Genomic DNA, 24,350 nt, shown 5'->3' with positions numbered 1-24,350 from the left:
ACCACTGGGAGTATAAATTCTTTAGTTATCAGCATTTCCGGCAAGCTCAGGTTCAATCCTGTATGTAGCTCTTTGTAGGATGGAGAAGGAAATAGAACATTGTCAGAATTTAGTACGAACTTTCTCGGTCTGCAACAGCAAGCAGGACTACTCCGTGTGCTGCACATGAGAATAAGTCAAATCTTTCTTGTTTGACCTAGCATTACATGTATTTAAAATGCTACATGTATTACAGTACATACATTTTGCATACATGTACTTGTAGAATTGTAACTACCATACATGTACATGTAGTCCAAACACGTATTCAATTTTATTGCATTTCAAAAAGAAGGCCTTTTCATGACGTTAATTGCAATCTACAAGTCTGATCAATTTTTATGAGGGCTACCTTATTTTGTAAATGGATTATTGATTCCTTGTGAAGACACTACAGAAATGATAAAAGTGGCCAGATACACCTACTAAGTACCGTTGGTTAAAGTGATTTTGATGAGGAATTCATACATTGACAGCATTGTAAATGGAGGTGTGAATGTTAGATTTTAAAGGAATACTCGGTGTCCTTACATTTAGGGTTGTTGCATGGGCTATTTTTTCATCTGCATTCTTTATTCTGTAAAAATGCTTACAGTAATTTTGATGTCCACTCCATATTTTCACTGTAATACATGTATATATATTCAACATATTAGCAAAATTTAAAAGAATACCTAGATATGGTACAATATACAATTATGTATTCCGTGCTCTTTCCATGCTCTCCTCTGCTTTTCCCTCTTTTCTCTCTCCCCTCCTTTCCTCTCTTCCTCAGCTGTCTTCTTCTCTCCCTCTCCTCTCCTCCTTTCATTTCTCTCTTCTTTTTTCCTCTTATTCCTTGCTTCCCCCTCTCCTCTTTACATATCTTATGATACCATGGGGCTGTGTTTTCCCAGTTGCTTTGTATCCTTTTTCCTTTTCTGAAATAGGTTAAGTCAAGTACATGGTGTTTGGTTTGTAAAAAATAAAAAGGAATGCCAGTCTAGGATATAGAGTCATTTTCATAAACTACGTGTAGGTTCTTCAGTGTCATTTCAGGATTTTACATCACCACCTACAATTACTTGTGATTTCAGATAAACACCAATTTGATCTTGTGCCTTTTTAGTATCTTTGTGTGGAACATTGCATCATGGGAATCAGCAGATATAATGTATTCGATGGTTGAACAATGAATATTCATGAGAGATGTTTTACACTGAAGGGAGTGAGCAGTCATAAGTCATGAATATTCATTGTACAACCGTGATCCGACAAAATTTAAATTTTACAATTTTGAAGTTTTGATGTTCATATTTATGGATATCTACCGGTACAGTATATTGCTGTGGTACCATGTTTTGTGAATAATTAGTAAACATTTCTTAAACTGTACATTTATAAATACATATGTTTAAAAATGATTATTTTGAAGATTGAGGTATGGATATCTGTTTTACGGTGTGGTATTGTTTCTATTAAAAGAAAACTGGCAAATGTGTCTCAATCTGTAAATTGATTTCATTATTAATAACCAGAATACTCATCCGTCAAACAGGTATTTCTGATCAAAATCAAGTTATTAGCTTTGTTAGTGTTTGTTCGTGTCAAATCGTATAGGGAATGTACACCTTAAGACACCGTAGGCGTATTTGTTAATGTCTTGGAGTCTGAATGTATATGGTTCACTAACTGCACGTAGCTTGACAATTGGTCAATATTTGTCTCAATAAGAAAGACAGACATGCATCAAAATCAGATAAAATCAATGAAATTAAGACTCCCTAATCATTGTTTCCATGGAAACTGAATGTGCCATATCGCTGCATCATTCTTTGGGGTTGGTGCATTTTGATCTGGGGGTGTTTTCAAGTGGTTATTTACCATCATCAGGTAGAGTATTTTGTCGTTGGGATGTTCTAGTTAATAAGCATTTGAATTAAGACATCTTAACCATTGTTTCTATGGCAACTGAATGTGCCAGATCTTTGCATCGTTCTTTGGACTTGGTAAATTTTGATGTACCGTTGTAGGAGGTGTTATATATACAATTGTAAGTGATTTTCACTCATTGGGTAGAGTATTTTTGCACATGGAAATGTCATGATCCTGGAATCGTACCTCATTTTCAATAAATATCCTTATAAATATCCTGTTCATTTCCATATATACATCAATTAAAATTTTATTTACAATAGAAAGATTTTTGTTGTTGTAAATTTGAATATTAATATTATGTATGCAGGCAAACAGTAAAAGTGGCAATATTGGTATATGCATTTATGTATCATTCGTGTATTAATTTGTAATGAAATTGCAATATGATTTTTTTTTTGCTATTTTGTAAAATGGATCTACTGTTCATAAGCAATATACATTAATAATTTAAAGTATTGTTTATATGGATTTTTGAACATCGGTATATGCAAAATATGTATGAAATAATAAAATTTCAATTTTAACTATGAATGCATATGTGTAGTCTGAAAGGGCCAGCCATTGGTCTGCTTTAGTATGTACATGTAATCACTCGATTTGCTTTGTTATATACATGTAAGCAGAAGGAAAGCCTGGATCTTTTATTCTAGTAAATATTCCGTTCCGTTTATAATAATGAAGCGTTTTTACACCATTCTAGTTTAACAAGTGCCAACACTATGTATTAACCAACTTGAAGATGTTTCTACTTTTATTTGTATACAGCGCAAACTTTATCATGATACATTTTGTATTTTGATACATTTGGATACAGTGTTACAATTTTTACGAAAGTTGTAAAATCATGACACATAATAATAATAATAATATTTATTTTTCTATACCGTAAATCCATAAAATGCTCTAAACGGTTCACAAATCTAAAAAAAAGAAAAAGCACTTGACACTAAAACAACACTTGATACATCTTAAAAGACAATTAAAAGCTTTGCGGAAAAGATGCGTTTTTAAACTTTTCTTAAAACAATCAATGGTATTACACATTCAATCAACGGTATTATACATACATGTACTAACCGTAATATTTCAACATATGTTTATTTGCAGTTCAGGCTGTGTCACAGATTGATTTCTTATAAAATTGGACAGTGTTCCAATATTCATAAAAATGTAACAGTGTGATACATATCAACCAAAATGTGTCAATAATTTGTAACATTGTGATACACATTAACCAAAATGTTTCAACTTTTCTTTCTTTGCAGTTCACTTGTTGTCACTACATGGATTGATAGCTAATACAATTGGACACAATGTTGCAACTTTTACGAGCACCTTCTGTTCTACTCAAACAGAAACATATCACAAACCTTTTAAATGCACGAATACGACAAGTCTCATCAAGCACTGCCAGTGATCTTTTAAAAAAGGTAAGTTTACAGAAATTGTACGCTGATGACCCATCAGGCCCAAATGGCATTACCATATACATTTTGTAACTTGATCACATTATTGCTCCTGCATGTACAAAAACAATGTTCTTTGGAAATCTTTTGGGCGTTTTCTGAACAGTATATTGTGTGTAATACACTTACTTGGTGTCTCACTTTTTATGGTGACAGCTGTAAACCGTTCATACATGTACATGTACTTGAAGAACTAAAACTTTTTCAAGAGTCATTTTCCATGTTCAAGTTCATTAAAATTTACCTAATCAGGTTACATACCGTTACGTTTGACACGTACACTGTACGAAGTTCAAATTCAAATTTACTAAATCATTTGATTGAGACATTCCCTCTGAGTTATCTTCCAATTTTGTCCTGTGACCTTCGCTTTTCAATATTATTTCAGATTGAATGTTGAGTACTATTGTAAATATGTTGTGATTATAGGTTTTTTATGTGATGAATAGAAAAAGTTATTTCACTAGAGTCTGAGAGCAGTGATTCCCAGAGACTCATCACAGTTCAAAATATGAGGTCCCCCAAAAAACTCAAGGTTCAGTTTAATGTCGCTTATATACCCACATACGTCATACAAAATTGTCTTCTAGAATATCCCAACATTTGTTTTTGTGTTTGCCAACAGCCAAGGACAGCCACATTAGTTTTAGAGGATGGCCAACATTTCACTGGTTATTCATTTGGTAAGCAGAGATCTAGTCCTGGTGAAGTCGTCTTTAATACAGGTCTTACAGGGTAAGTGTTGGTTTTGTATCAATCTTTGTTTGTCTGTCTGTCTATCTGCCTGTCCATCTGTCTGTCTGTCTGTCTGTCTGCCTGCCTGCTTGTTTTGTCTCATCATTGTTTGTTCATTTAATCAGACTGCATTATCCGCCTCTCAAGTATGTATGTCTGTCTGCATACTTATCGCTGTCAGTCTATCTCTTGTCTTTTTTCCATCCCAATCTCAGTTGATCTGGAATCTTTTACTCTGTCTGCCTAGTATCTTGAAAAGTTCTTACTCCGAGACTTTGACATCATCATCATGAGTTCTTAATTGTCAACAAAAAGCTAAAAATAAAATAAAATATTAACCTTTTTTTTTGTCTGTTTCCCAGATATCCGGAATCTCTAACTGACCCTAGTTACAGGGGTCAAATCTTGACCTTGACCTACCCTATAGTTGGTAACTATGGTGTCCCTGACACCAAGGTCAAAGATGAGTATGGACTAACCCTTAACATGGAGTCTGAAAAGATTCAGGTAATGTGACCTTTGACCGCAACAGATAGTGTCCTTAAAAAGTGATAGTTCTAGACCTATTGAAGCCCTTAGAAATAATGCGAGGCTGGAACTTTGATAGTACCACACTTTTACCACATTCCTGGTTAGTGTTACAACCCATAATACCAAAGTAAAGCATTTTCTGTATGTACAAAAATCGTTTATAGTATCCGATACAACCCATAACAGTTACACCAAAGTAAAGTGTTTTCTGTATGTACTACAATCATTTATAGCATCCATATCAAGTACAACCCATAACACCAAAGTAAAGCGTTTTCTGTATGCACCACAATCGTTTATACCATTCATATCAAGTGTAAAAGTATACTGTTTCATTTGTTAATTGACCACATTAGAAAGGCCACATGCTAGGCTTGTAAATAAACCAATTGAAACAGTATACTTTTACACTTGATATGAATTCTATAAATGAGTGTAGCACATAGAGAAAGTGCTTTACTTCAGTGTTAGTCATTGTAAAATGAATGCTATAAACTGAGGGTAGCACATAGAGAAAGTGCTTTACTTCAGTGTTAGTCATTGTAAAATGAATGCTATTCACGAGTGTAGCACATAGAGAAAATGCTTTACTTTGGTGTAACAGTTATATGGGTTGTATTGGATACTATAATTTCTAATTCTAATTTTGAGATAAATTTTAATTGATAGTAATTGATTAATTAATTACAATCACACAAAAATTATAATTTGGATGACATTTTGTTGGCAGGTTTCTGGTTTACTTGTTCAAGACTACTCCCATGAACATAGTCATTGGAATTCAGTGAAGTCATTGTCTGAATGGTTGGTAGAAGAAGATATCCCAGCACTCTATGGTATTGATACTAGAATGTTAACTAAAATAATAAGAGACAAGGTAAGTAATAGTGGTAAGGTGTATGGATGGTAAGGTACAATAGTAAGTGCCAGTGGTATTAGTTGTCGGTGACATACCCAGTAGGTATGTAGAAGATATCCCAGCACTCTACGGTATTGATACTAGAATGTTAACTAAAATAATAAGAGACAAGGTAAGCAATAATGGTAAGGTGTATGAATGGTAAGCAGCAGTTGTATGGATGGTAAGGTACAATGGTAAGTGCCAGTGGTATTAGTTGCCGGTGACATACCCAGTAGGTATGTAGAAGATGGCCCAGCACTCTACGGTATTGATAACAGAATGTTAACTAAAATGATGAGACAAGGTAAGCAATAGTGGTAAGGTGTATAAATGGTAAGCAGCAGTTGTATGGATGGTAAGGTACAATAGTAAGTGCCAGTGGTATTAGTTGTCGGTGACATACCCAGTAGGTATGTAGAAGATATCCCAGTACTCTATGGTATTGATACCAGAATGTTAACTAAAATAATGAGACAAGGTAAGCAATAGTGGTAAGGTGTATGGGTGGTAAGCAGCAGTTGTAAGTTGTATGTTGGGTAAGGGACAATGGTAAGTGAAAGTGGTAAGGTGTATGGGTGGTAACAGTGATAAGCTGTAATTAAGAGACAACTTGAAGGTAAGTGACATTGGTAAGATGTATGGGTGGTAAGAGACAATGTAAGCAACAGTGATAAGGTGTATGGGTGGTAATTAAGAGATGAGGTAAGTGACATTTTGGTATAAGGTGTATGGGTGTAAGGGACAAGGTAAATGACATTGGTAATATACTCGAAGACATTCCAGCATTGTTTAGTATTGTTTCCAGAATGTTAACACAAGAGATGACAGGATATTGAAGGACATATACCTAGTATGTAAAACAGTAATTGAGATTCAATGGTTCCCTGCATTATTGTTAATCTTTCTCTGCTGTCATTACTACGGGGTTTAATTATCTCATTTTTTCTGTCTTCCTTATTTCACAGGGAACAGTGCTAGGAAAGATTGAGTTTGAAGACCAGCCTGTCGAATTTGAAGATCCTAACTTGAGAAATCTAATTGCAGAAGTGTCTACTGATGTAAATATAGTGTTTAGATATTTTACTATTATGCAGCAGTATAGCGTGCTAGGATTCATCATTGCTTACACTCCTTTGACCACAGTTTTAGTGAATGGTTACTGGAGTACAGACAAATGATGAAATTGCAGTACAACAAACATGTAACACTAAATGTATAGTGGTTTCACTGTGTGCCACAATCAATTTGTTGCCGTTCATATCAAGTTTATGTTTTAGAGTTTCAAAATGTGTTTGATTGTGAGCCCAGTATGTGGTGCTATTATTGTACAGTGTAAAGCAAGTAAACCCTAAATGTCTAGAGTGTAAACAACAAAGTCATAAAACATTGTTTAGATCTCAAAATTGTGAGATAAGGAATCAAGTACATGTATGGTGGCCTCTAATGTTTGCAGCAATACTTACAGGTATGGTTGCATAGGAGCTTTGGAGAGTTTTGCACCAATGGGCTTCATTGACTATCAAATGTATACTGTTCAGCTTCTTGACTTATTACTTAATGGCAACCATTTTATTTTCAAAATGCAACACTAAAAACTGAATTTTCTTTCGTTGTTACAGGAGGTGAAAGTTTTTGGGAAGGGTAACCGATACAAGATAATAGCAATAGACTGTGGTATAAAACATAATATTATCAGAAGTCTTGTCAAGGTAGGAAAGATCATAAAATACTTGTCAACATTTTCACTCCATGTAATTTCTGAATGACTATTTTTATAATTAAAATTTCAGGATTACTCAAGGTGTAACTTTGTTGATTAATTTAGAAGTGTTTGATGCACAGTATAGCAATGGTGGCTTTCTCGATCAATTCCTAAATGTTTGCTGTACATTTGCTGTGGTGACTTTACAGCTATATATAGAATTGTTTACTACATAGGTGCCATGGAAAATTTTGGACAAATTTCTAGCAGCTCACATTAATATGACAAATATGTATTTTTACCTATTCATGATATCAGCAATTTTTTTCTTTTGATTTATTATTTTCCAGCAAAATGCAGAGGTGCACCTTGTACCATGGAATTATAATTTTACTCAGGATGAATACGATGGATTGTTTATATCCAATGGTCCTGGAGATCCAACATTGGCCAAAGAAGCTATACAGAACGTAGCTAAGGTAACAAAAAATAAGCTTGATTTGATTTGATATTGTGATATATCAACGAGTGTTGAGGTTAACTTTGTCGGATGTCTCAGAAGACGTTCATAAATTAATGCATTTGTCAAAGATAATAACTTACAGTTTGGTGTATTCACTCTAAGCAATATATTTTTTCTGTCACTTTCTTTTTTTGTGCCTGTTCCATCCTCATGTCTGTCTGTCTGTCTGTCTCTGTCTGTCTGTCTGTTTGTCTGTCTGTCTGTCTGTCTGTCTGTCTGTCTGTCTGTCTATGTGTCTGTCTGTTTGTTTGTCAAAATGAGATTAAGCTTACCTTTATTGTGTTTTGTAAGGTTTTGGAGAGTAACAGACCTGAACCTGTGTTTGGAATTTGTATGGGCAATCAACTGGTAGCATTGGCTGCTGGTGCCAAATGTTACAAACTTCCAATGGGAAACAGGTAAGTTATAATATCTTTCTGTTTTACGAAAGTGAATTTATACAAACTGAGACAGAAAACCAAAAAATCTAGATATCTTATTGTTTTGAAAATGTAGCAGAAAAGCTAAAGTAGTGTCTGCCATCTTGTTCTTGTCTTAGCTCTGCAGAACAGGGGTGTCTGCTCTGTGAGCAGCAAGTGTCAGTATTCTCCAGAAGCATTGTCAAATGCACACAAGGTTCTAAGAAATTCTTGGAAGTTTGTTCTTGTATATCGAAAATAGAGTATCCAAAGTCATCACTTTTCTACTTGTACACTAAATCTTGTCAGAGCCTACTCAGCATCTGGACCAGTTTGGCTACGGTTTGAACTATATACTACATGTAGAGGGCGCTATAACATCAAAACCTAGGGTATGTGGGGGATGGGGGGCACTGTTTTAGATTATTCAAAGTCAGGTACTGTTCTTAATTATTTTAACTTAATTTTTACCAAACAATAATACTATGTAATGTATACTTTCAGAGGTCACAACCAACCAGTTGTTAATTTACTGAATGGTCAAGCATTCATTACTTCACAAAATCATGGTTTTGCTGTTGATGATACTACACTGCCTGAAGGATGGAAACCAATATTTGTCAATGCTAATGACAAAAGTAATGAGGTGAGTGAGAGGTCATTTTTACAGCCCACATCAAGTTACCATTCACAGGTTCTGTTTGGTACGACCACACAGAAACCAAACAGAAACTGTACATTCTACATTATTTAGCAATTTCTTGATACATTTTGTCTGAATGAAGTAAACCGTTTAAAAAATATTGTAACTAGATTCAGACACGCGAGCATCAATGTTTTGATATCTTTGCATTTGATGTGTGCACGGTGACATACAACGTTCATTTCATTAGACAAAATGTTGCAAAAAAGAAACTATATTCATTCAATCTTGCTATCTTAAAGTGTAGCATGTGCTGTTTTTTTATTGGTTTCTCCATGTTGTATCAAACAGAGCCAGTGAATACTAACATATAATGGACTGTAACTGGCTGTAGTACAATAAAGTACAACAATATAAGCACATATGTCATTTTGATACATAGTGAAATAACTCCTGGGCAACTATAATTTGTCAAAGTTTTATTGCAGAGGGAAATCCCCCTCCTGGACCTGGGTTATTGGTGGCTGAGTGGTTAAACCACTTGCCTCTTACCACCGCGTTCAGGGTTCGAACCCATTTAGGGTTTGATTAAATTTACCACGCTATTTATTATTGTTTCCAGAAATTGTTATGATGAGAAACATGAAATAAGAAGGGGTTACTTGTTAATTAATTTAATAGCACTACTAAATGTACTACTAAATGTACCTGCAAGTAATGCTTTGTTCACATTGACAAACTTTGTTGAAACTTTGTTTGCTTGAATTATGTTCCAACTACAAAAGAAACTGATAATTGCAACAAATTATTTCAAAGCGTTTCTTTTTCAGGGTATAATGCATGAAACCAAGCCATTTTTCACTGCACAATTTCATCCTGAAGCCAGGGGTGGACCTACAGACACTGAGGTACGGTAATTTTGTGATTATACATATAGTTTTAAAGTGATTATTGGGAAACGGTTTCTTTTTTAATGAAATTTATTCTATATTAAAATTTGCAAATTCTTTTGGAATCATGTGTCCTTTTTTTTGCATCAGACCAGACTTTACACATGCCTGTTAGATACAGCATGAAAAGAGCCTACTCACCAGAAAGCATGTACAGTGCTTAGTGGTCCAAATGGACCACTGGAAATTGGATTGGTGCTCCAAAACAGAAATCCAGTGGTCTTTAGATGCATGACTATCGGTACTGCTACCTTCAAACCCTGTAACTGTTATTATACAGTAACACGTACATGTCTGATCATTTCACAAGTGTTAAGGTTGTTGATGTATGCAAATTTCAGGTATAAATTTGTCTATTTTTTCTGCTTCAGTTTATGTTTGACAGTTTCATGGATATTGTAAGGACTGGAAAGAAGACATTAGTGAAAGCACTGGGAACACCCCTCAACTTACCAGAACCTCCAAATGTAAGAACTTTCAAATTAGTAATAATTAGATCTTGTATTTAAGACCAAGGGTTCTAATTACTTAAGAGTAATGTCATTGAAAAATCCCACTTGAGAGCGAAACTAGTTGAAAATTCAAGTCATGTTTTGTACTGAATTACTAATAACTCAATCTTTTCTCAACGGCCAAGTCATTGCCAATATGCTGTCTACAGCCAGTAAACAGACAGTTTGACATAATAAATAATTGTCGGCCAGAACAGGGAAATGTTAGATACATACATACCAGTACATACATACATACATACATACATACATACATACATACATACATACATACATACATACATACATACATACATACATACATACATACATACATACATACATACATCCATGCATACATACATACACACACACACACACACACACACACACACATACACACACACACACATACACACACACACACACATACATACATACATACATACATACGTACATGTACATACATACATACATACATACATACATACATACATACATACATCCATACATACATACATCCATACATACATACATACACACACACACACACACATACACACACACACACACATACACACACACACATACATACATACATACATACATACATACATACATACATACATACACACACACACACACACATACACACATACATACATACATACATACGTACATGTACATACATACATACATACATACATACATACATACATACATACATACATGTACATGTACATACATACATACATACATACATAAATACATACATACATACATACTGGGAGATGAGGATCGATTGAGGTTGAAGGAGGAGGAAATCATTTTCCGTCTCGAAATGCTGCATGGAACCCCATGGAATTAATAGATTATTTACATCATTCCTTAATATCTAACTACACTCACTTATTCCATCTTTTAGGCATGTTCTATAGGGTACTTTTTGGTGCACATGAATTTAAAATCTATTTGCGCATATCTAACCATTGACAAGTACTCGCGCGATAGTCGTTCTATTCCATAACATGCAGATGTATAGTCGGGTTGTTAACTGCTATACCTCGTGCCTTGATATCCTTGATAAAGAATTTTGATTAGAAAAGTCAGATTGTATTCATTTATTCGGACTGTATAACTCTTTCCTTATGCATATATTTTTCTACATACATACATACATACATACATACATACATACATACATACATGTACATACATATATACATACATACATACATACATACATACATACATACAAATATTCATGGAAACAGGTTGACATGTACACACATGTATGTGCATGTATGCAGTATCACACACACACACTCTCGCACACAGAGCCATATTACATATAACATTAATGTACAAAAGAAATGTATAACCATTTCAGACTTATGAACAAGGTATTAGGTTTGATAACCTTTTAAAGGACTTTGTTTCTGTATCTCTCTAATTACATCCTAAAAATAGAGTGGCAGGCTTTAAAGTGTATTATTAGGCAAACACAATTTACAGACACAAAAATACAGAGCAAAATTTGAATATAACATGATTTGAACAGTTGTCCTTTTAACATTAATTGTAACAAAAATGTAAAAAAAAATTTTTTTAAAAAACACCCAAAAAAAACCCAAACCATATGATACATTTACAGGTGGCTAAAGTGCTGATGTTGGGGTCTGGAGGACTTTCTATTGGACAAGCAGGTGAATTTGATTATTCAGGTTCTCAGGCCATCAAAGCATTGAAGGTAAGGCAATTCAGTTTACAGGGCACACTAATCTAACTTTGTTCAGTTCTATCATAGTGAAGATTTTTTTTACAAAGATGATAAATGGACTCACAATTCAGTTGCCATTGCACATTATGTACACGATAAAATAAGGGACAGTTTGACTTGATTTTTCAAAAATCTTTGGCATTGAAAGCTAGGATTTTTTCCTTTCTTGGGGAAAAGTTCAGTTTTGAATTTTTTTTCTGATTGACAGCAAATTTTAGAAATCTGAACGAACTGATTTCTAATGAAGGGTTGAACAGTGTACAGTAAATCTTCTACACTGGTCATGTTCATATTTTCATTCCTATGAGTAATGGAGTAAAAATTATTTTAAAAGATATATCATAATTTTGAGTCATTTTGTATGGATTGTTTTTTATTTTCAGGAAGAGAATGTAAAAACAGTTCTAATGAACCCAAACATTGCGTCAGTACAGACCAATGCATATGGAGATAAACAGGTAGGTGAAGAGGAATATTTACAATAAAATTACTGTTACAGTATTACTTCAGTACAAATCGAGGCATAAACATTGACAATAGATTATACTGCCCTCTGTAGTCTGATGGAAAGTAACTGTACAAATTGTTATGAAAGTGTTTGTATTTCTTTCATTTTGTCATGAATATTCATGAAGTGGAACCAGTTTGTAGGTCCATTGCTGGTGTCATTGCGTATTATTTGCATATTGATGATTACATTTGCATAATATTATTTTCACACTGAATATGCATATTGATGACTACATTTGTATATTATTTACATCGATATAACTTTTTCTGTATAATTTGCATATCAATGACTGCATTTGTGTATTATTTACATATATATAACTTGTTCGATATCATTTGCATATTGATGACTGCATTTGTATATTATTTACATATAATAGCTTTTTTCCACATCATTTGCATATTTATGACTACATTTGTATGTTATTTGCATATAGATGACAACTTATGCATATTTGCATATTTATGACTCATTCATGATGAAATTTATTTCATAAAGTAGGAATTATTGTCCTCATCTGATCACGATTATTATTGTCTTCAACCTACAGGCAGACAGTGTGTATTTCCTACCAGTTACTCCAGAGTTTGTAACAGAGGTTATCAAACGTGAAAAACCAGATGGTATTTTATTGTCCATGGGTGGCCAGACTGCATTGAATTGTGGTGTAGAACTCTATAAGAGTGGTGTACTACAAGAATATGGGGTCAAGGTAGGTCAACAGTTATTGCATAAAACGAGTGCATTTATGCAATTACATGGGAAAGTATTTTCTATGAACTTACAGAATATCTACATGTCATTTGCATTGTAGTACCAAAAATAATGCTGTATGCAAATGAGTGCAACCATTCCATGTACTCACATGAGCACAGTTGATTTTTTTTTTTTTTTTTTTTTTTTTACAAACTTTGCTGTTTGTAAATAAATAATAATAATACAGTGATAACAGAATCCCATGTGTGAGTGCCAATGCAGTACTCCCATGAACACAGATATATATTTTTTTTAAATTATTTATTTATTTATTTTTACAAACTTTGCTGTTTATAGATGAATATAATACAATGATAACAGATGTGTGAGTGCCAATGTGGTTAAGCTGGGTATTTGCAGTTCTGCTTGTGTTTTCCATCACACTTCAGTCTTTGAGTCCACAGAGAACACAGCAAGCACCAATGCAAATATCCTAATTATGCCACCCTGACAATCACACATACATCATGGGGTTCTGTCATATTCCACACTTTTTCTGTCATCAGTATACACACCCTTTGTAAACCTTGCTTTTTATCCTTCAGTCTCTACGATACAATGTGTAATGTTAAGCCTATCAGTGAAAGACACTGACCAATGATTGAGGGCGCCCATCACGGTGTACCTTACAAACTACTTACACTCACCTTATAACTCTGATAATGTTCTTTTCTTTTAGGTTTTAGGAACACCAATAACGTCCATAATGGCTACTGAAGACAGACATACCTTTGCAGAAAAACTTCTAGAAATAAATGAAAATATTGCACCAAGTCTGGCTGTAGAAAATGTAAGTTGGTCTCTTTGTTCACTATTAGACATTCCTATATAAAAGATGCTGTGTGTGATGATGAGAATGTGATTGTCACCTTTTACAACCATTTAGAAGACTCTGCAGCCGATTCTAAATACTTGTTGCAGCAATACATCTAATTTCGGAATTTGATGCCATTCTTTAGCTTCCAGATGCACTTGATGCAGCTAATGAGATTGGCTATCCAGTCATGGTTAGGGCTGCATATGCCCTAGGAGGATTGGGATCAGGTCTGGCAAATAACAGGGAACAACTCAAAGATATTGTCACCAAGGTAATGTTATTGTTTTCACTCAGTTTGATGCATTTTCAGTAATAATCATATATAAACATCAAACATATAACTTACAATTGCTGTATGTGATGATGCCAGGATAAACATTGTTGTTTCATACCGAAAAAGTTCTGGACTGAATGAATTAGTATGGAGCATGGCCTCTCCACAACCCACTCTATACAGAGCTAAACATATTCATTATATTTTGAGAGATTTTATAATTTGAAATCAAGCCCAATGTTTGAATCTGATATGTTTGCATTTAAAGTACTAATGGATCGATAGTCTAGAATACATTTGTGGATAGGATCGGGTTTTTGTTCAGGACCATTTTTTTTCTGTAGTTCTTTTAGCAGATATCTTACAAATGGGAAAATATATATTTTTTTTACCAAAAAGTGTTTGTTTCTTGTTTTTGCCAGGCTCTAGCCATGTCCACCCAAGTTTTGATCGAGAAGTCACTTCTAGGATGGAAGGAAATTGAATACGAAGTAGTACGTGATGCCGCCGATAACTGTGTTACCGTCTGTAATATGGAGAACTTTGATCCATTGGGTGTCCACACTGGTAAGTACTAATACATGTGAAATAATAATAATTATAATAATAATAATAATAATAATAATAATAATAATAATTACTTAATTCGTCATGACAAACATTGAAATTTCTTTGCATTGACAGCGACACAAATATTAAATCCATGAAAAGTAGAGATTACAATTCCTACAAAAAAATACATTTAGCAGTGATCACATGTTATTAATAAGTTGAATTGAATTGATCTTGGCACGAAACTAAACTTAAATCTGTTTGTACGTGTATGTGGTACTCTGAGGCGACAGCCATTTGAATAACAAATAATATAGAAAGATGTCTTTGACTATTGCATGATTACGTTGCAAGAACTAGTGTTGTAAATGAAAGGAAATGTCCAGTCTGACTTATTCTGCCCATCTTGGGCGATAAAATATTTTTACATGTCGCCAAATTGATGTGTCCTTTTCTAATTGGACTGACTGCAGTTTGTACAACAAACTTGAACAAGAATGATCGTAATATTAAAGTTTGTTTTGTTCCTAGGTGACTCCATTGCAGCACCAGTTATTCAGACTCTCAACCAAGAATACCACATATTTTGTGGGACTAGCCTTGTGAAAAGAAGGAAATAAGATCTCTGACTTCTAACACCAAATTTTTGTTTCTTTCTAGGTGACTCCATTGTTGTAGCACCAAGTCAGACACTTAGTAACCAAGAATACCACATGTTACGTGAGACTGCCATCAAAGTGGTTCGACATCTCGGTATTATCGGTGAATGTAACATACAGTATGCGTTACATCCTAAATCACTTGAATACTGTATCATTGAAGTCAATGCCAGATTATCAAGGAGTTCTGCTTTGGCTTCAAAAGCTACCGGGTGAGTTGGTGTTATGGTTACTAGTGTTGCCATGGTAACCTTTCCCCCTGTTTACATAGACATGTAATTATGTTGTGTGGTAGTTCTAGTGGTTACTCTTTTACCATGTCTTTGTTGTTGCTATGGTAACATTTCTGTCTACATTGTTGCATCTATGGTAGTTACGTCACTAGTTATTGTTACTTTGTTGTTTTGATTGTTGCCATGGTAAATTTTCGTCTGGTTTACACGTTGCCATACAAGTGTAGTTAAGTTGTTTATTAAATAGTTCCTTAGTTGACAATGCCAAATTTTGCCAGAAAGTTCAAATTTTTTCAAAAGAAACCACAGTACTTGAACTATCATAGCCATCCTTTCTGATCCAAAGGGTGCTTCCGTACAGCACTCCTAGTGGCAAAACTGTGCAATCTTTTGTCTTTCAGCGAACTGGAGTAATATTTTGTGATATGCTCTATTTCAGATATCCGTTAGCATTTATTGCTGCCAAGCTAGGGCTGGGTATTTACCTTCCTGACATCAAGAACGCTACCACTGAATCTACCACAGCATGTTTTGAACCCAGTCTAGACTACATTGTTACAAAGATTCCACGATGGGATTTAGACCGTTTCCAAGGAACATCAAAGGAGATAGGAAGTTCCATGAAAAGTGTTGGTGAGGTAAGGAGTCTTAAGGTCACAGGTCAAATATGACTAATGGTTAACAGGGATCCATAGACATTACTACCAAAGTCACTTAAATGATATGGCATCTTTGAATAGGCCATTGCAGACTGCAAACAGGAAATTGAGAATACAGCGCCCTCGCTCAAATTCAGGGTATCATCACCTCATAGTACTGTTTCTTAAGAGCTTTGTCCCTCAGTATTCTGTAGAAGTGTAAATCAGGGATGTTTTTCATATGCGCTTTGTGCAATGCTCTATGATTAACCGAGTAACCTACATGTATACCCCAAGGTACACACAGACAGGAAGTAGAGCGCCACCATGGCAAATTTTGGAAAGACCTATTGCAATTGTGATTCAGGTGGACAAGATATTTAACAAATTTTAAAAAGTGTAAATTATAATTATATTAATCTGAACAAGGGTTTGGCTATGTGCACTTTATTATACATCACATCATGCACCAGTGATTACTTTTATATACATGCATTATTTTGTATTCAGACTATAATGAAACATTATTCCATACCTGTATGTGCACAAAATTACGCTCAGTTACATTTTAATAAAATGTGCAGTTTTGATGAACAAAGTAATAATCACAGAATTCCTTAAAATATGAGCCAGTGTTGGCACTTTGGATATTTTAACCCATGCTCACAGCTTGTTCAAATGCTCTCTCACTCACTTCATGAATGTACATGTATATAGCCTCAGAGACCACCTCTAGCAAGCGCTTTGTGCAAATATTATTGTTAATAACCCTCGCTGGCACTCATGAGCCATTCATTTCTAATACATGATGTATTACATGTATTTAAAACATACCACTGTAGATCCAGTTACGCTTTAAGCTACTATTATATATATTATGAATATAATACATATATTTCGATTCCCATTGTTTACTTGTATTCAGGTGATGGCTATTGGTAGAACCTTTGAAGAAAGTTTACAGAAAGCATTACGTATGATTCATCCATCTATAGATGGTTTTGTGCCAAAGATGCCAATGGGCAAACCATTCCGTGATAATCTAAATGATGATATCAAGATCCCATCAAGTACCAGAATACATTCTATATGCAAGGTAATTGATTGATAAATTATATTGCTGTTTATATATGGCTTTTTACAGCCCTTTTCATGTTAGTGTTCACTAGCTCTGTTTGATATAACCACACAGAATCTAATAAGAAACTTTACATTCTACACTGTAACTTAAGATATAGCAAGACTATTTATCTGACGGAAATAAGCAATTAGGGTCACAAATATTTATCGTTAATCTAATACATATCCATGTCTCCTGCTAAAGACCCATCAGTGAAAGAACAATAAAGAATTCAAAGTTCATGAAAATACACTTTTATTTCTTGACATTCCCATTTAATGTTGTACTATGTGTATATTGTATGTGATGAGGAGGCAGGGATGTACTAATAGGATATCTTCACCTTTGTGAAAGGAATAGGCAATATGTTGTGAAAGTCTTAAAAATTGTTCGAATTTTAATAGTAATATTTTGGTGTCCCCTTTCAGGCAATACATGATGGCTACACAATGCAACGGATTCATGACATGACGGCCATTGATCCATGGTTTCTGCATAAATTACAACGAATTGTAGCACAAGATAAACAACTTCAACAATATACCAGGTACAAAATATTACTTTCGTAATCAGAGTATCTGTACTTATCAAAACTGTTGCAATGGTTGTGAACGAGTACTATAATGGCTTGAAGCTCTGACAAGATTGATATTAAAGAAGATTTTTATACTTTAAGATCCTAAATGAATATAACTGTGACTATTAAGAAGATACAAGAAAAGTTTATTATCTTACATAGAGAAATTACAGTGACGTGGTTCCATACATTAAGCATATATTGAAATAAAAATGTACACACAGTTTATGTCTTAACAAAAACAATTGCATGGCGTAAAACCTTTCCAGATTGATTTAAGGTCATTTCAATTTAACTGATTTGCCTGAAAATAAAAATCATTAGAATCTCTTCAGACTTTGCCATATAAATGCATGTTCCTTGATCCTTTTGAAATAATTGTAAGACAAATATGGGGGTTCACCACCTTGTTGTCAAGGAAACCAACTTTTATTTTCCCATTAGTATAGTATTTGGTAGCCATATTGGATTTGGCAGCCATATTGGATTTTAATGTGGGTTTATTTTGGGACCATTTTGACCTCTACTTCTGAAATTTGCATAATGACCCCAGATGTATTCTATTTGAATTTAGAATATGGGTATGAGTTTACTGGAACAATATAACAATATTTATTTCTAAGGCACATACTATGTTAACCAAAGTATTATATCAAACTAAACTAGAATTAGAGCATTTATAGTAGAGATGAAATGAAACCAGGAAAACACACTCAGAATTCTTTCTCCTTCCAACAGTAATACCATTCCAACAGAGGTGATCAAACACTCCAAGGAAGCCGGATTCTCTGATAAACAGATTGGTAACTGCATTGGGGTTAGCGAGTCAGATGCACGAACATTACGACAACAGCGAAATATTAAACCCTGGGTCAAACAGGTAAGTTTATGTTAACCCTAATTTTGAATTCTTGGTCTCAGATTATTAATAGTTATAGTATGGATCTGTGCTGCTTAATGGATTTAACCCATTCAGTACTGAAAACTTTGCCACCAAAATTATTTGAACAAAATTCTTGTTTTTATGTAAGTTTTTGGCATATATCAACTTCATTTTAGACTGGAATTAAAGAAATGTTATTTCGTAATGAAGTAATATTATTATAACTATGAAAATGTTCATATAAATTGGGTCCCCATATTATTTAAAACTCGTCTCCAGTCATGAAAGGGTTAATAACATTGTTTTGAGTAAATGTCTGCAATTTTTTTTTGAGGGAAAGCTGAGAACAAAATAACTTATGTTTGCTCCAAAAGTCAAAATTGTCTCACTGCATCATTTATTTTGACAGCAGGGTTATGATGGAAGTGCATGTGAAGACTTATTTTCATTTATTTTGCTAAATGCAAAAATAAGTGACAAAAAGACCTTCTTGTACATGAATACAATGTACCAGTCTGGTAATTACCGTAGTATAAATTAGTCTGTGAGAACTAGCTGAAGATTGTAAAATCGTAAGATTTTCTAGTGGTGAAAATATCTAGGTTTGCTTTATTGCAAATAAGTCACAGTTCTTATTTACTGTTACAGATTGATACCATGGCTGCGGAATACCCAGCAATGACAAACTACCTGTACTGTACATACAATGGAATGGTAAGTCACTCCGATTTTCTTCTGCATTTTTTGAATTTGTGCAAATTAAGAAATCAAGAATAAGTGGTTCTTGATGTATTTTGCAATGGGCTGTTTTTTGCGATATAAAATTATAAGCACCAAAGTTCTCAATTAAGAATAGTGTTCTACCTAACTCTTGTGATGTTGCCAAAACATGTTTCTAATTTAGTTAGAGTGCCCTCAGTGTTGAAGCATGGTAATCAAACATAGAGCGCCACCAACATTAACATATAGTAATCCAACTTTCTGTTTCAGGAACACGATCTGTTGTTTAATGACCATGGTACAATGGTGTTAGGATGTGGTCCATATCATATAGGTAAAAACACATTCATGCTACAGTTGCTATGTTTTCATTTATTGTGTATCTTCTTGTGATTTCCAAACATTTTTTACTGAACTCCCAATCATGTATGAGATAATCTAAAGTGCAAATAAAAGTAACATTTCAACGGTTCATATGCTTTGCCAAACTTTACGTTTGCTAGTTCTATCACTGGTGGGCATTGTGGTAATGACTTAAATGTAGGTTTGGTTCCTTTACGTTGGTAATTGTACCACTGGTGTGCATCGCAATGATGAAGCTAAATATGAATATGTTGTATGTACGCCTACAGGTAGCTCAGTAGAATTCGACTGGTGTGCAGTGTCCTGTATTCGATCTCTGCGTGAATTTGGACATAAAACGGTTGTGGTGAATCACAACCCAGAAACTGTTAGCACAGACTTTGATGAATGTGACAGACTATACTTTGAAGAATTGTCCCTGGAAAGAGTTCTGGATATTTATCAACAAGAGGTGAGACTCTCTATGACAGTATTTTATCAACATACCCCTTCAATGATTAAGTTATTTTCACCCTAGTATCAGTGCTCCCCTTGATATAGTACATGTAGTAATGGTATGATAATTCATTTACTAAAAAAGCCACACTATACTGTATGTGGCTCATTGCTGTTTAGAAGGTTAAAAAATGAAGGTATGTGGCTAAAAATGATAACAATATGTTCGCACTCAATTGTCAGTAGTTTAGGACCATGAGAAGACTCAAATGTTCAAACCAGATGAATACCAAAAGTAAGCTGTTTGTTTCACAGGAGTGGAGCTGTGACTAAAAAAACAGCTCGGAAACCATGTTGGCAGAGGTTCTGATTATTGTCACTGATAAATTTCTGCCATATTTGCTATTAATTTAGTTACAAATTTGGTTTTTGCCATATTTGCTATATTTTATAATTCAAATAATTAATGAACATCTGCCAAATTTGCAACACATTTTTGTACCTATTTTATGAAATGTTGTTATTTCAGGCTGCTAGTGGTTGTATCATATCAGTTGGTGGTCAGATACCAAACAATTTAGCCCTTCCATTATTCAAAAATGATGTCAATATACTGGGAACTAATCCTTATCTTATAGATGCTGCTGAAGAAAGGTAATTTAAAAATAATTACATCAAAAAAGTTTGAATCAATTTCCATATTTGCTCCATATCTTGACTACAAACACAGACCATTTTTAACTTGTTCTGGTTTAGTCTCCTTCAGGAGGTATGCTTTATGCAGTGCTGCTTGTTTGTTTTATGTGAAATCGTGCCATTTAAATAATGTTTATTGTTAAATACACACAGATCGAAGTATTCGGCCATTTTGGATGATATTGGCGTGGAACAAGCTCCATGGAAAGCACTCTCCTCACTGGTAAGTAAACTATTCGACATGAATTTGACCTACCAAATTAGTTCTATAGTTTCAGTAATTTCTGTCAGTCCATATTTTTATGTCGCAAAGTAAAATTATTTGTAAGGTGTAATGTAAGTAGAGTCCATGATGCATGGTTCGTTCCATACCAAATTGAGTGTCGGTCAGTCATTTAAATTGATAGCCATTAATAATACACATCATGTAAATTGATATGTGAATGTTGTAGAATTTTGTTTGATATATTTTATACATAGTGACATGATGCTAGCACCAACAGTATCATTGAAGTATAACAAATTGGATACAGGGGCTTTCAAGGGAGGCTAATCGATTGATTGATTGATTGATTGATTGATTGATTGATTGATTGATTGATTGATTGATTGATGGCTATAGTTCTCAACTATCATGACCTCACTTTTCTAAAAGCTGCTTTTGAACAGCACTCCTAGTGGTCAAACAATGTAATCTTTTGTCTTTCTTATAACTGAGATACACTATATTATTCTGTATATGATTTTGTCTTCTAGGATGAAGCCCTGGAATTTGCTGCAAGTGTAGGATATCCATGTCTGTTTAGACCTTCCTATGTATTAAGGTATGGTGCTAGTAACTATTTGTGTTGAAATGTGATTGCATTGGGACAATTTTTTGTGGCAATTAATAGAAAATCTATGAACAATATGGGTGAAAATAGCTGATTATTGCTAAGGCTTAGCGAGATGTAGTCCCAAATGATAAAAAGACGACAAATAGTTTGTATTATTAGAATATTTCCTGCCTTTTAGGTTTATAAATACTGTAGACATGTATTGATAGGCATTGTGAATAACTTGAGATATTATAGGTCCATATGGATGAGGATTGGGTACTTATTTTGGATTTTTAGTTTATAAAACATTTTTAATATTTGTCCGTCTGTCTGTTTCAGTTTCTTTTCGTAAACTTAACTAACTAAGCCTGAGCGCCCTGTGAAAGGACCGCGTGAAAGCATAGACCCTCCATCAACAGCGGAGGGTATCATGGCTTCCTAACTGAAAAATCAATGTGAAACAACATATGCCAAGTCCTTGTTTGTAACTCAGTAAATTGCAAAAAGCTACGAAAAGCTAGAAAAGTTTTTTATTACATCTACAATAACAAAGATTTTACACATTTATTAATCTTCTGCAATTTATTGAGATACAAACATGGACTTGGCATATGTTGTTTCACATTGATTTGTCCAGTAGGAAGTCGTGATAAAACTGTTTTACTTAAAAATCCAAAATAAATACACAATCCTCATCCATATGACCACTTTTATTATTTGTCTCGGAGGTAGTATTAACTTGCCGTAAAATCAGAAATTTAAGTCATTTGATTTCATTTTTTTGAGACTTATTAATGTAGCTAGTAAATTTCTTCATATTTCTCTCTATAGTGGTTCAGCTATGAACGTTGCATATGGACCTGAAGAACTGAAGAATTTCTTGGAGATGGCTACTAGAGTTTCTCCAGAACATCCTGTTGTTGTTACTAAGTTTGTAGAGGGTGCTAGAGAAATTGAGATGGATGCCGTCGCACAAGATGGAGTTGTAAGAAAATCAACAAATTAATTTTAAAAAAAATAGAAATGGAGGATGAAGTCAGTTTTGTGTGCTGTGTCTGTCTGGCTGTCTGTCTGTCTGTATGCATATACATGTATGTATGTATGTATGTATGTATGTATGTATGTATGTATGTATGTATGTATGTATGTATGCATGTATGTATGTATTATGTATGTACCATGTATGTATGTATGTATGTATGTATGTACATGTATGTATGTATGTATGTATGTATGTATGTATGCATATATGCATGTATGTATGTATGTATGTATGTATGTATGTATGTATGTATGTATGTATGCATGCATGCATGCATGTATATGTGTATGTATGTATGTATGTATGTATGTATGTATGTATGTATGTATGTATGTATGCATGTATGCATGTATGTATGTATGTATGTATGTATGTATGTATGTATGTATGTATGTATGCATGCATGCATGCATGCATGCATGCATGCATGCATGCATGTATGTATGTATGTATGTATGCATGCATGCATGCATGTATGTATGTATGTATGTATGTATGTATGCATGCATGCATGCATGTATATGTGTATGTATGTATGTATGTATGTATGTATGTATGTATGTATGTATGTATGTATGCATGCATGCATGCATGCATGCATGCATGTATGTATGTATGTATGTATGTATGTATGTATGTATGTATGTATGTATGTATGTATGTATGTATGTATGTATGTATGTATGCATGTATGCATGCTTGCATATATGTATGCATATGTATAAGGCATTTGTATGTTTGTGTGTTTGTCTTTGTTCCATAAAGCAGTGTATATGTTGTTTGTCTGAAAATATACCTATCAATAGTAACATATATATATGTATATGTATGTATATGTACTTCATCACATCTACATTATAATGAAATACAAGGTATGAATGGAAAGCATCCCAGTAATACAAGGATGTTGTATTTCACACATTAAATGTGATCTATTTCTGTTACGTCTAAATACAGGTTGTTGCCCATGCTGTACATGAACATGTAGAAAATGCTGGTGTACATTCTGGTGATGCCACTTTGATCCTACCAACACACACCATCAGTCAAGAAGCCCTAAGGAAGGTAGGAATTCTTCACAGTCTCCGGTGAAAGGCACATATTTTGTTTTGAGGTCCTCATATTCATGTTATCTGATCAGTAGAGCCATACTTTTATTTCAGCTTAACAAGCTATTTTA

At 34.0% G+C, this 24,350-nt stretch overlaps 2 protein-coding genes across 6 annotated transcripts in view; one reads left to right on the top strand and one right to left on the bottom strand.

The window, feature by feature from the left end:
- Positions 1–24,350, bottom strand: part of LOC144450435 (protein transport protein Sec61 subunit beta-like) — a 296,273-nt gene that overhangs the window by 225,982 nt on the left and 45,941 nt on the right. The gene's annotated exons all lie outside the window — the stretch shown is intronic.
- The window catches only part of LOC144451065 (carbamoyl-phosphate synthase [ammonia], mitochondrial-like), a 45,457-nt gene that overhangs the window by 14,577 nt on the left and 6,530 nt on the right, over positions 1–24,350 (top strand). For 4 of the 5 annotated variants that reach the window (XM_078141827.1, XM_078141828.1, XM_078141825.1 and 1 more), the window contains exons 2-31: positions 3,222–3,386; positions 4,048–4,157; positions 4,520–4,664; positions 5,419–5,565; positions 6,555–6,647; positions 7,209–7,298; positions 7,642–7,770; positions 8,106–8,212; positions 8,717–8,858; positions 9,686–9,763; positions 10,177–10,272; positions 11,951–12,046; positions 12,460–12,534; positions 13,138–13,299; positions 14,023–14,133; positions 14,303–14,431; positions 14,857–15,001; positions 15,647–15,857; positions 16,318–16,516; positions 17,442–17,612; positions 18,065–18,183; positions 18,952–19,093; positions 19,745–19,810; positions 20,087–20,150; positions 20,449–20,630; positions 21,144–21,268; positions 21,464–21,533; positions 22,067–22,134; positions 22,960–23,113; positions 24,128–24,235. In XM_078141827.1, the coding sequence (XP_077997953.1) occupies positions 3,270–3,386; positions 4,048–4,157; positions 4,520–4,664; positions 5,419–5,565; positions 6,555–6,647; positions 7,209–7,298; positions 7,642–7,770; positions 8,106–8,212; positions 8,717–8,858; positions 9,686–9,763; positions 10,177–10,272; positions 11,951–12,046; positions 12,460–12,534; positions 13,138–13,299; positions 14,023–14,133; positions 14,303–14,431; positions 14,857–15,001; positions 15,647–15,857; positions 16,318–16,516; positions 17,442–17,612; positions 18,065–18,183; positions 18,952–19,093; positions 19,745–19,810; positions 20,087–20,150; positions 20,449–20,630; positions 21,144–21,268; positions 21,464–21,533; positions 22,067–22,134; positions 22,960–23,113; positions 24,128–24,235 (3,651 nt within the window). In that variant the 5' untranslated portion in view covers positions 3,222–3,269. Of the gene's footprint in view, positions 1–3,221; positions 3,387–4,047; positions 4,158–4,519; positions 4,665–5,418; positions 5,566–5,686; positions 5,720–6,554; positions 6,648–7,208; positions 7,299–7,641; positions 7,771–8,105; positions 8,213–8,716; positions 8,859–9,685; positions 9,764–10,176; positions 10,273–11,950; positions 12,047–12,459; positions 12,535–13,137; positions 13,300–14,022; positions 14,134–14,302; positions 14,432–14,856; positions 15,002–15,646; positions 15,858–16,317; positions 16,517–17,441; positions 17,613–18,064; positions 18,184–18,951; positions 19,094–19,744; positions 19,811–20,086; positions 20,151–20,448; positions 20,631–21,143; positions 21,269–21,463; positions 21,534–22,066; positions 22,135–22,959; positions 23,114–24,127; positions 24,236–24,350 lie in introns of those variants that run through there. The other variant, XM_078141829.1, reaches the window with a different exon arrangement.

The sequence above is a fragment of the Glandiceps talaboti genome, chromosome 20 (genome assembly GCF_964340395.1).
Source record: "Glandiceps talaboti chromosome 20, keGlaTala1.1, whole genome shotgun sequence".
In the NCBI taxonomy this organism is placed as follows: Eukaryota; Metazoa; Hemichordata; class Enteropneusta; family Spengelidae; genus Glandiceps; species Glandiceps talaboti.
This window is presented reverse-complemented; position numbering and strand designations above follow the sequence as displayed.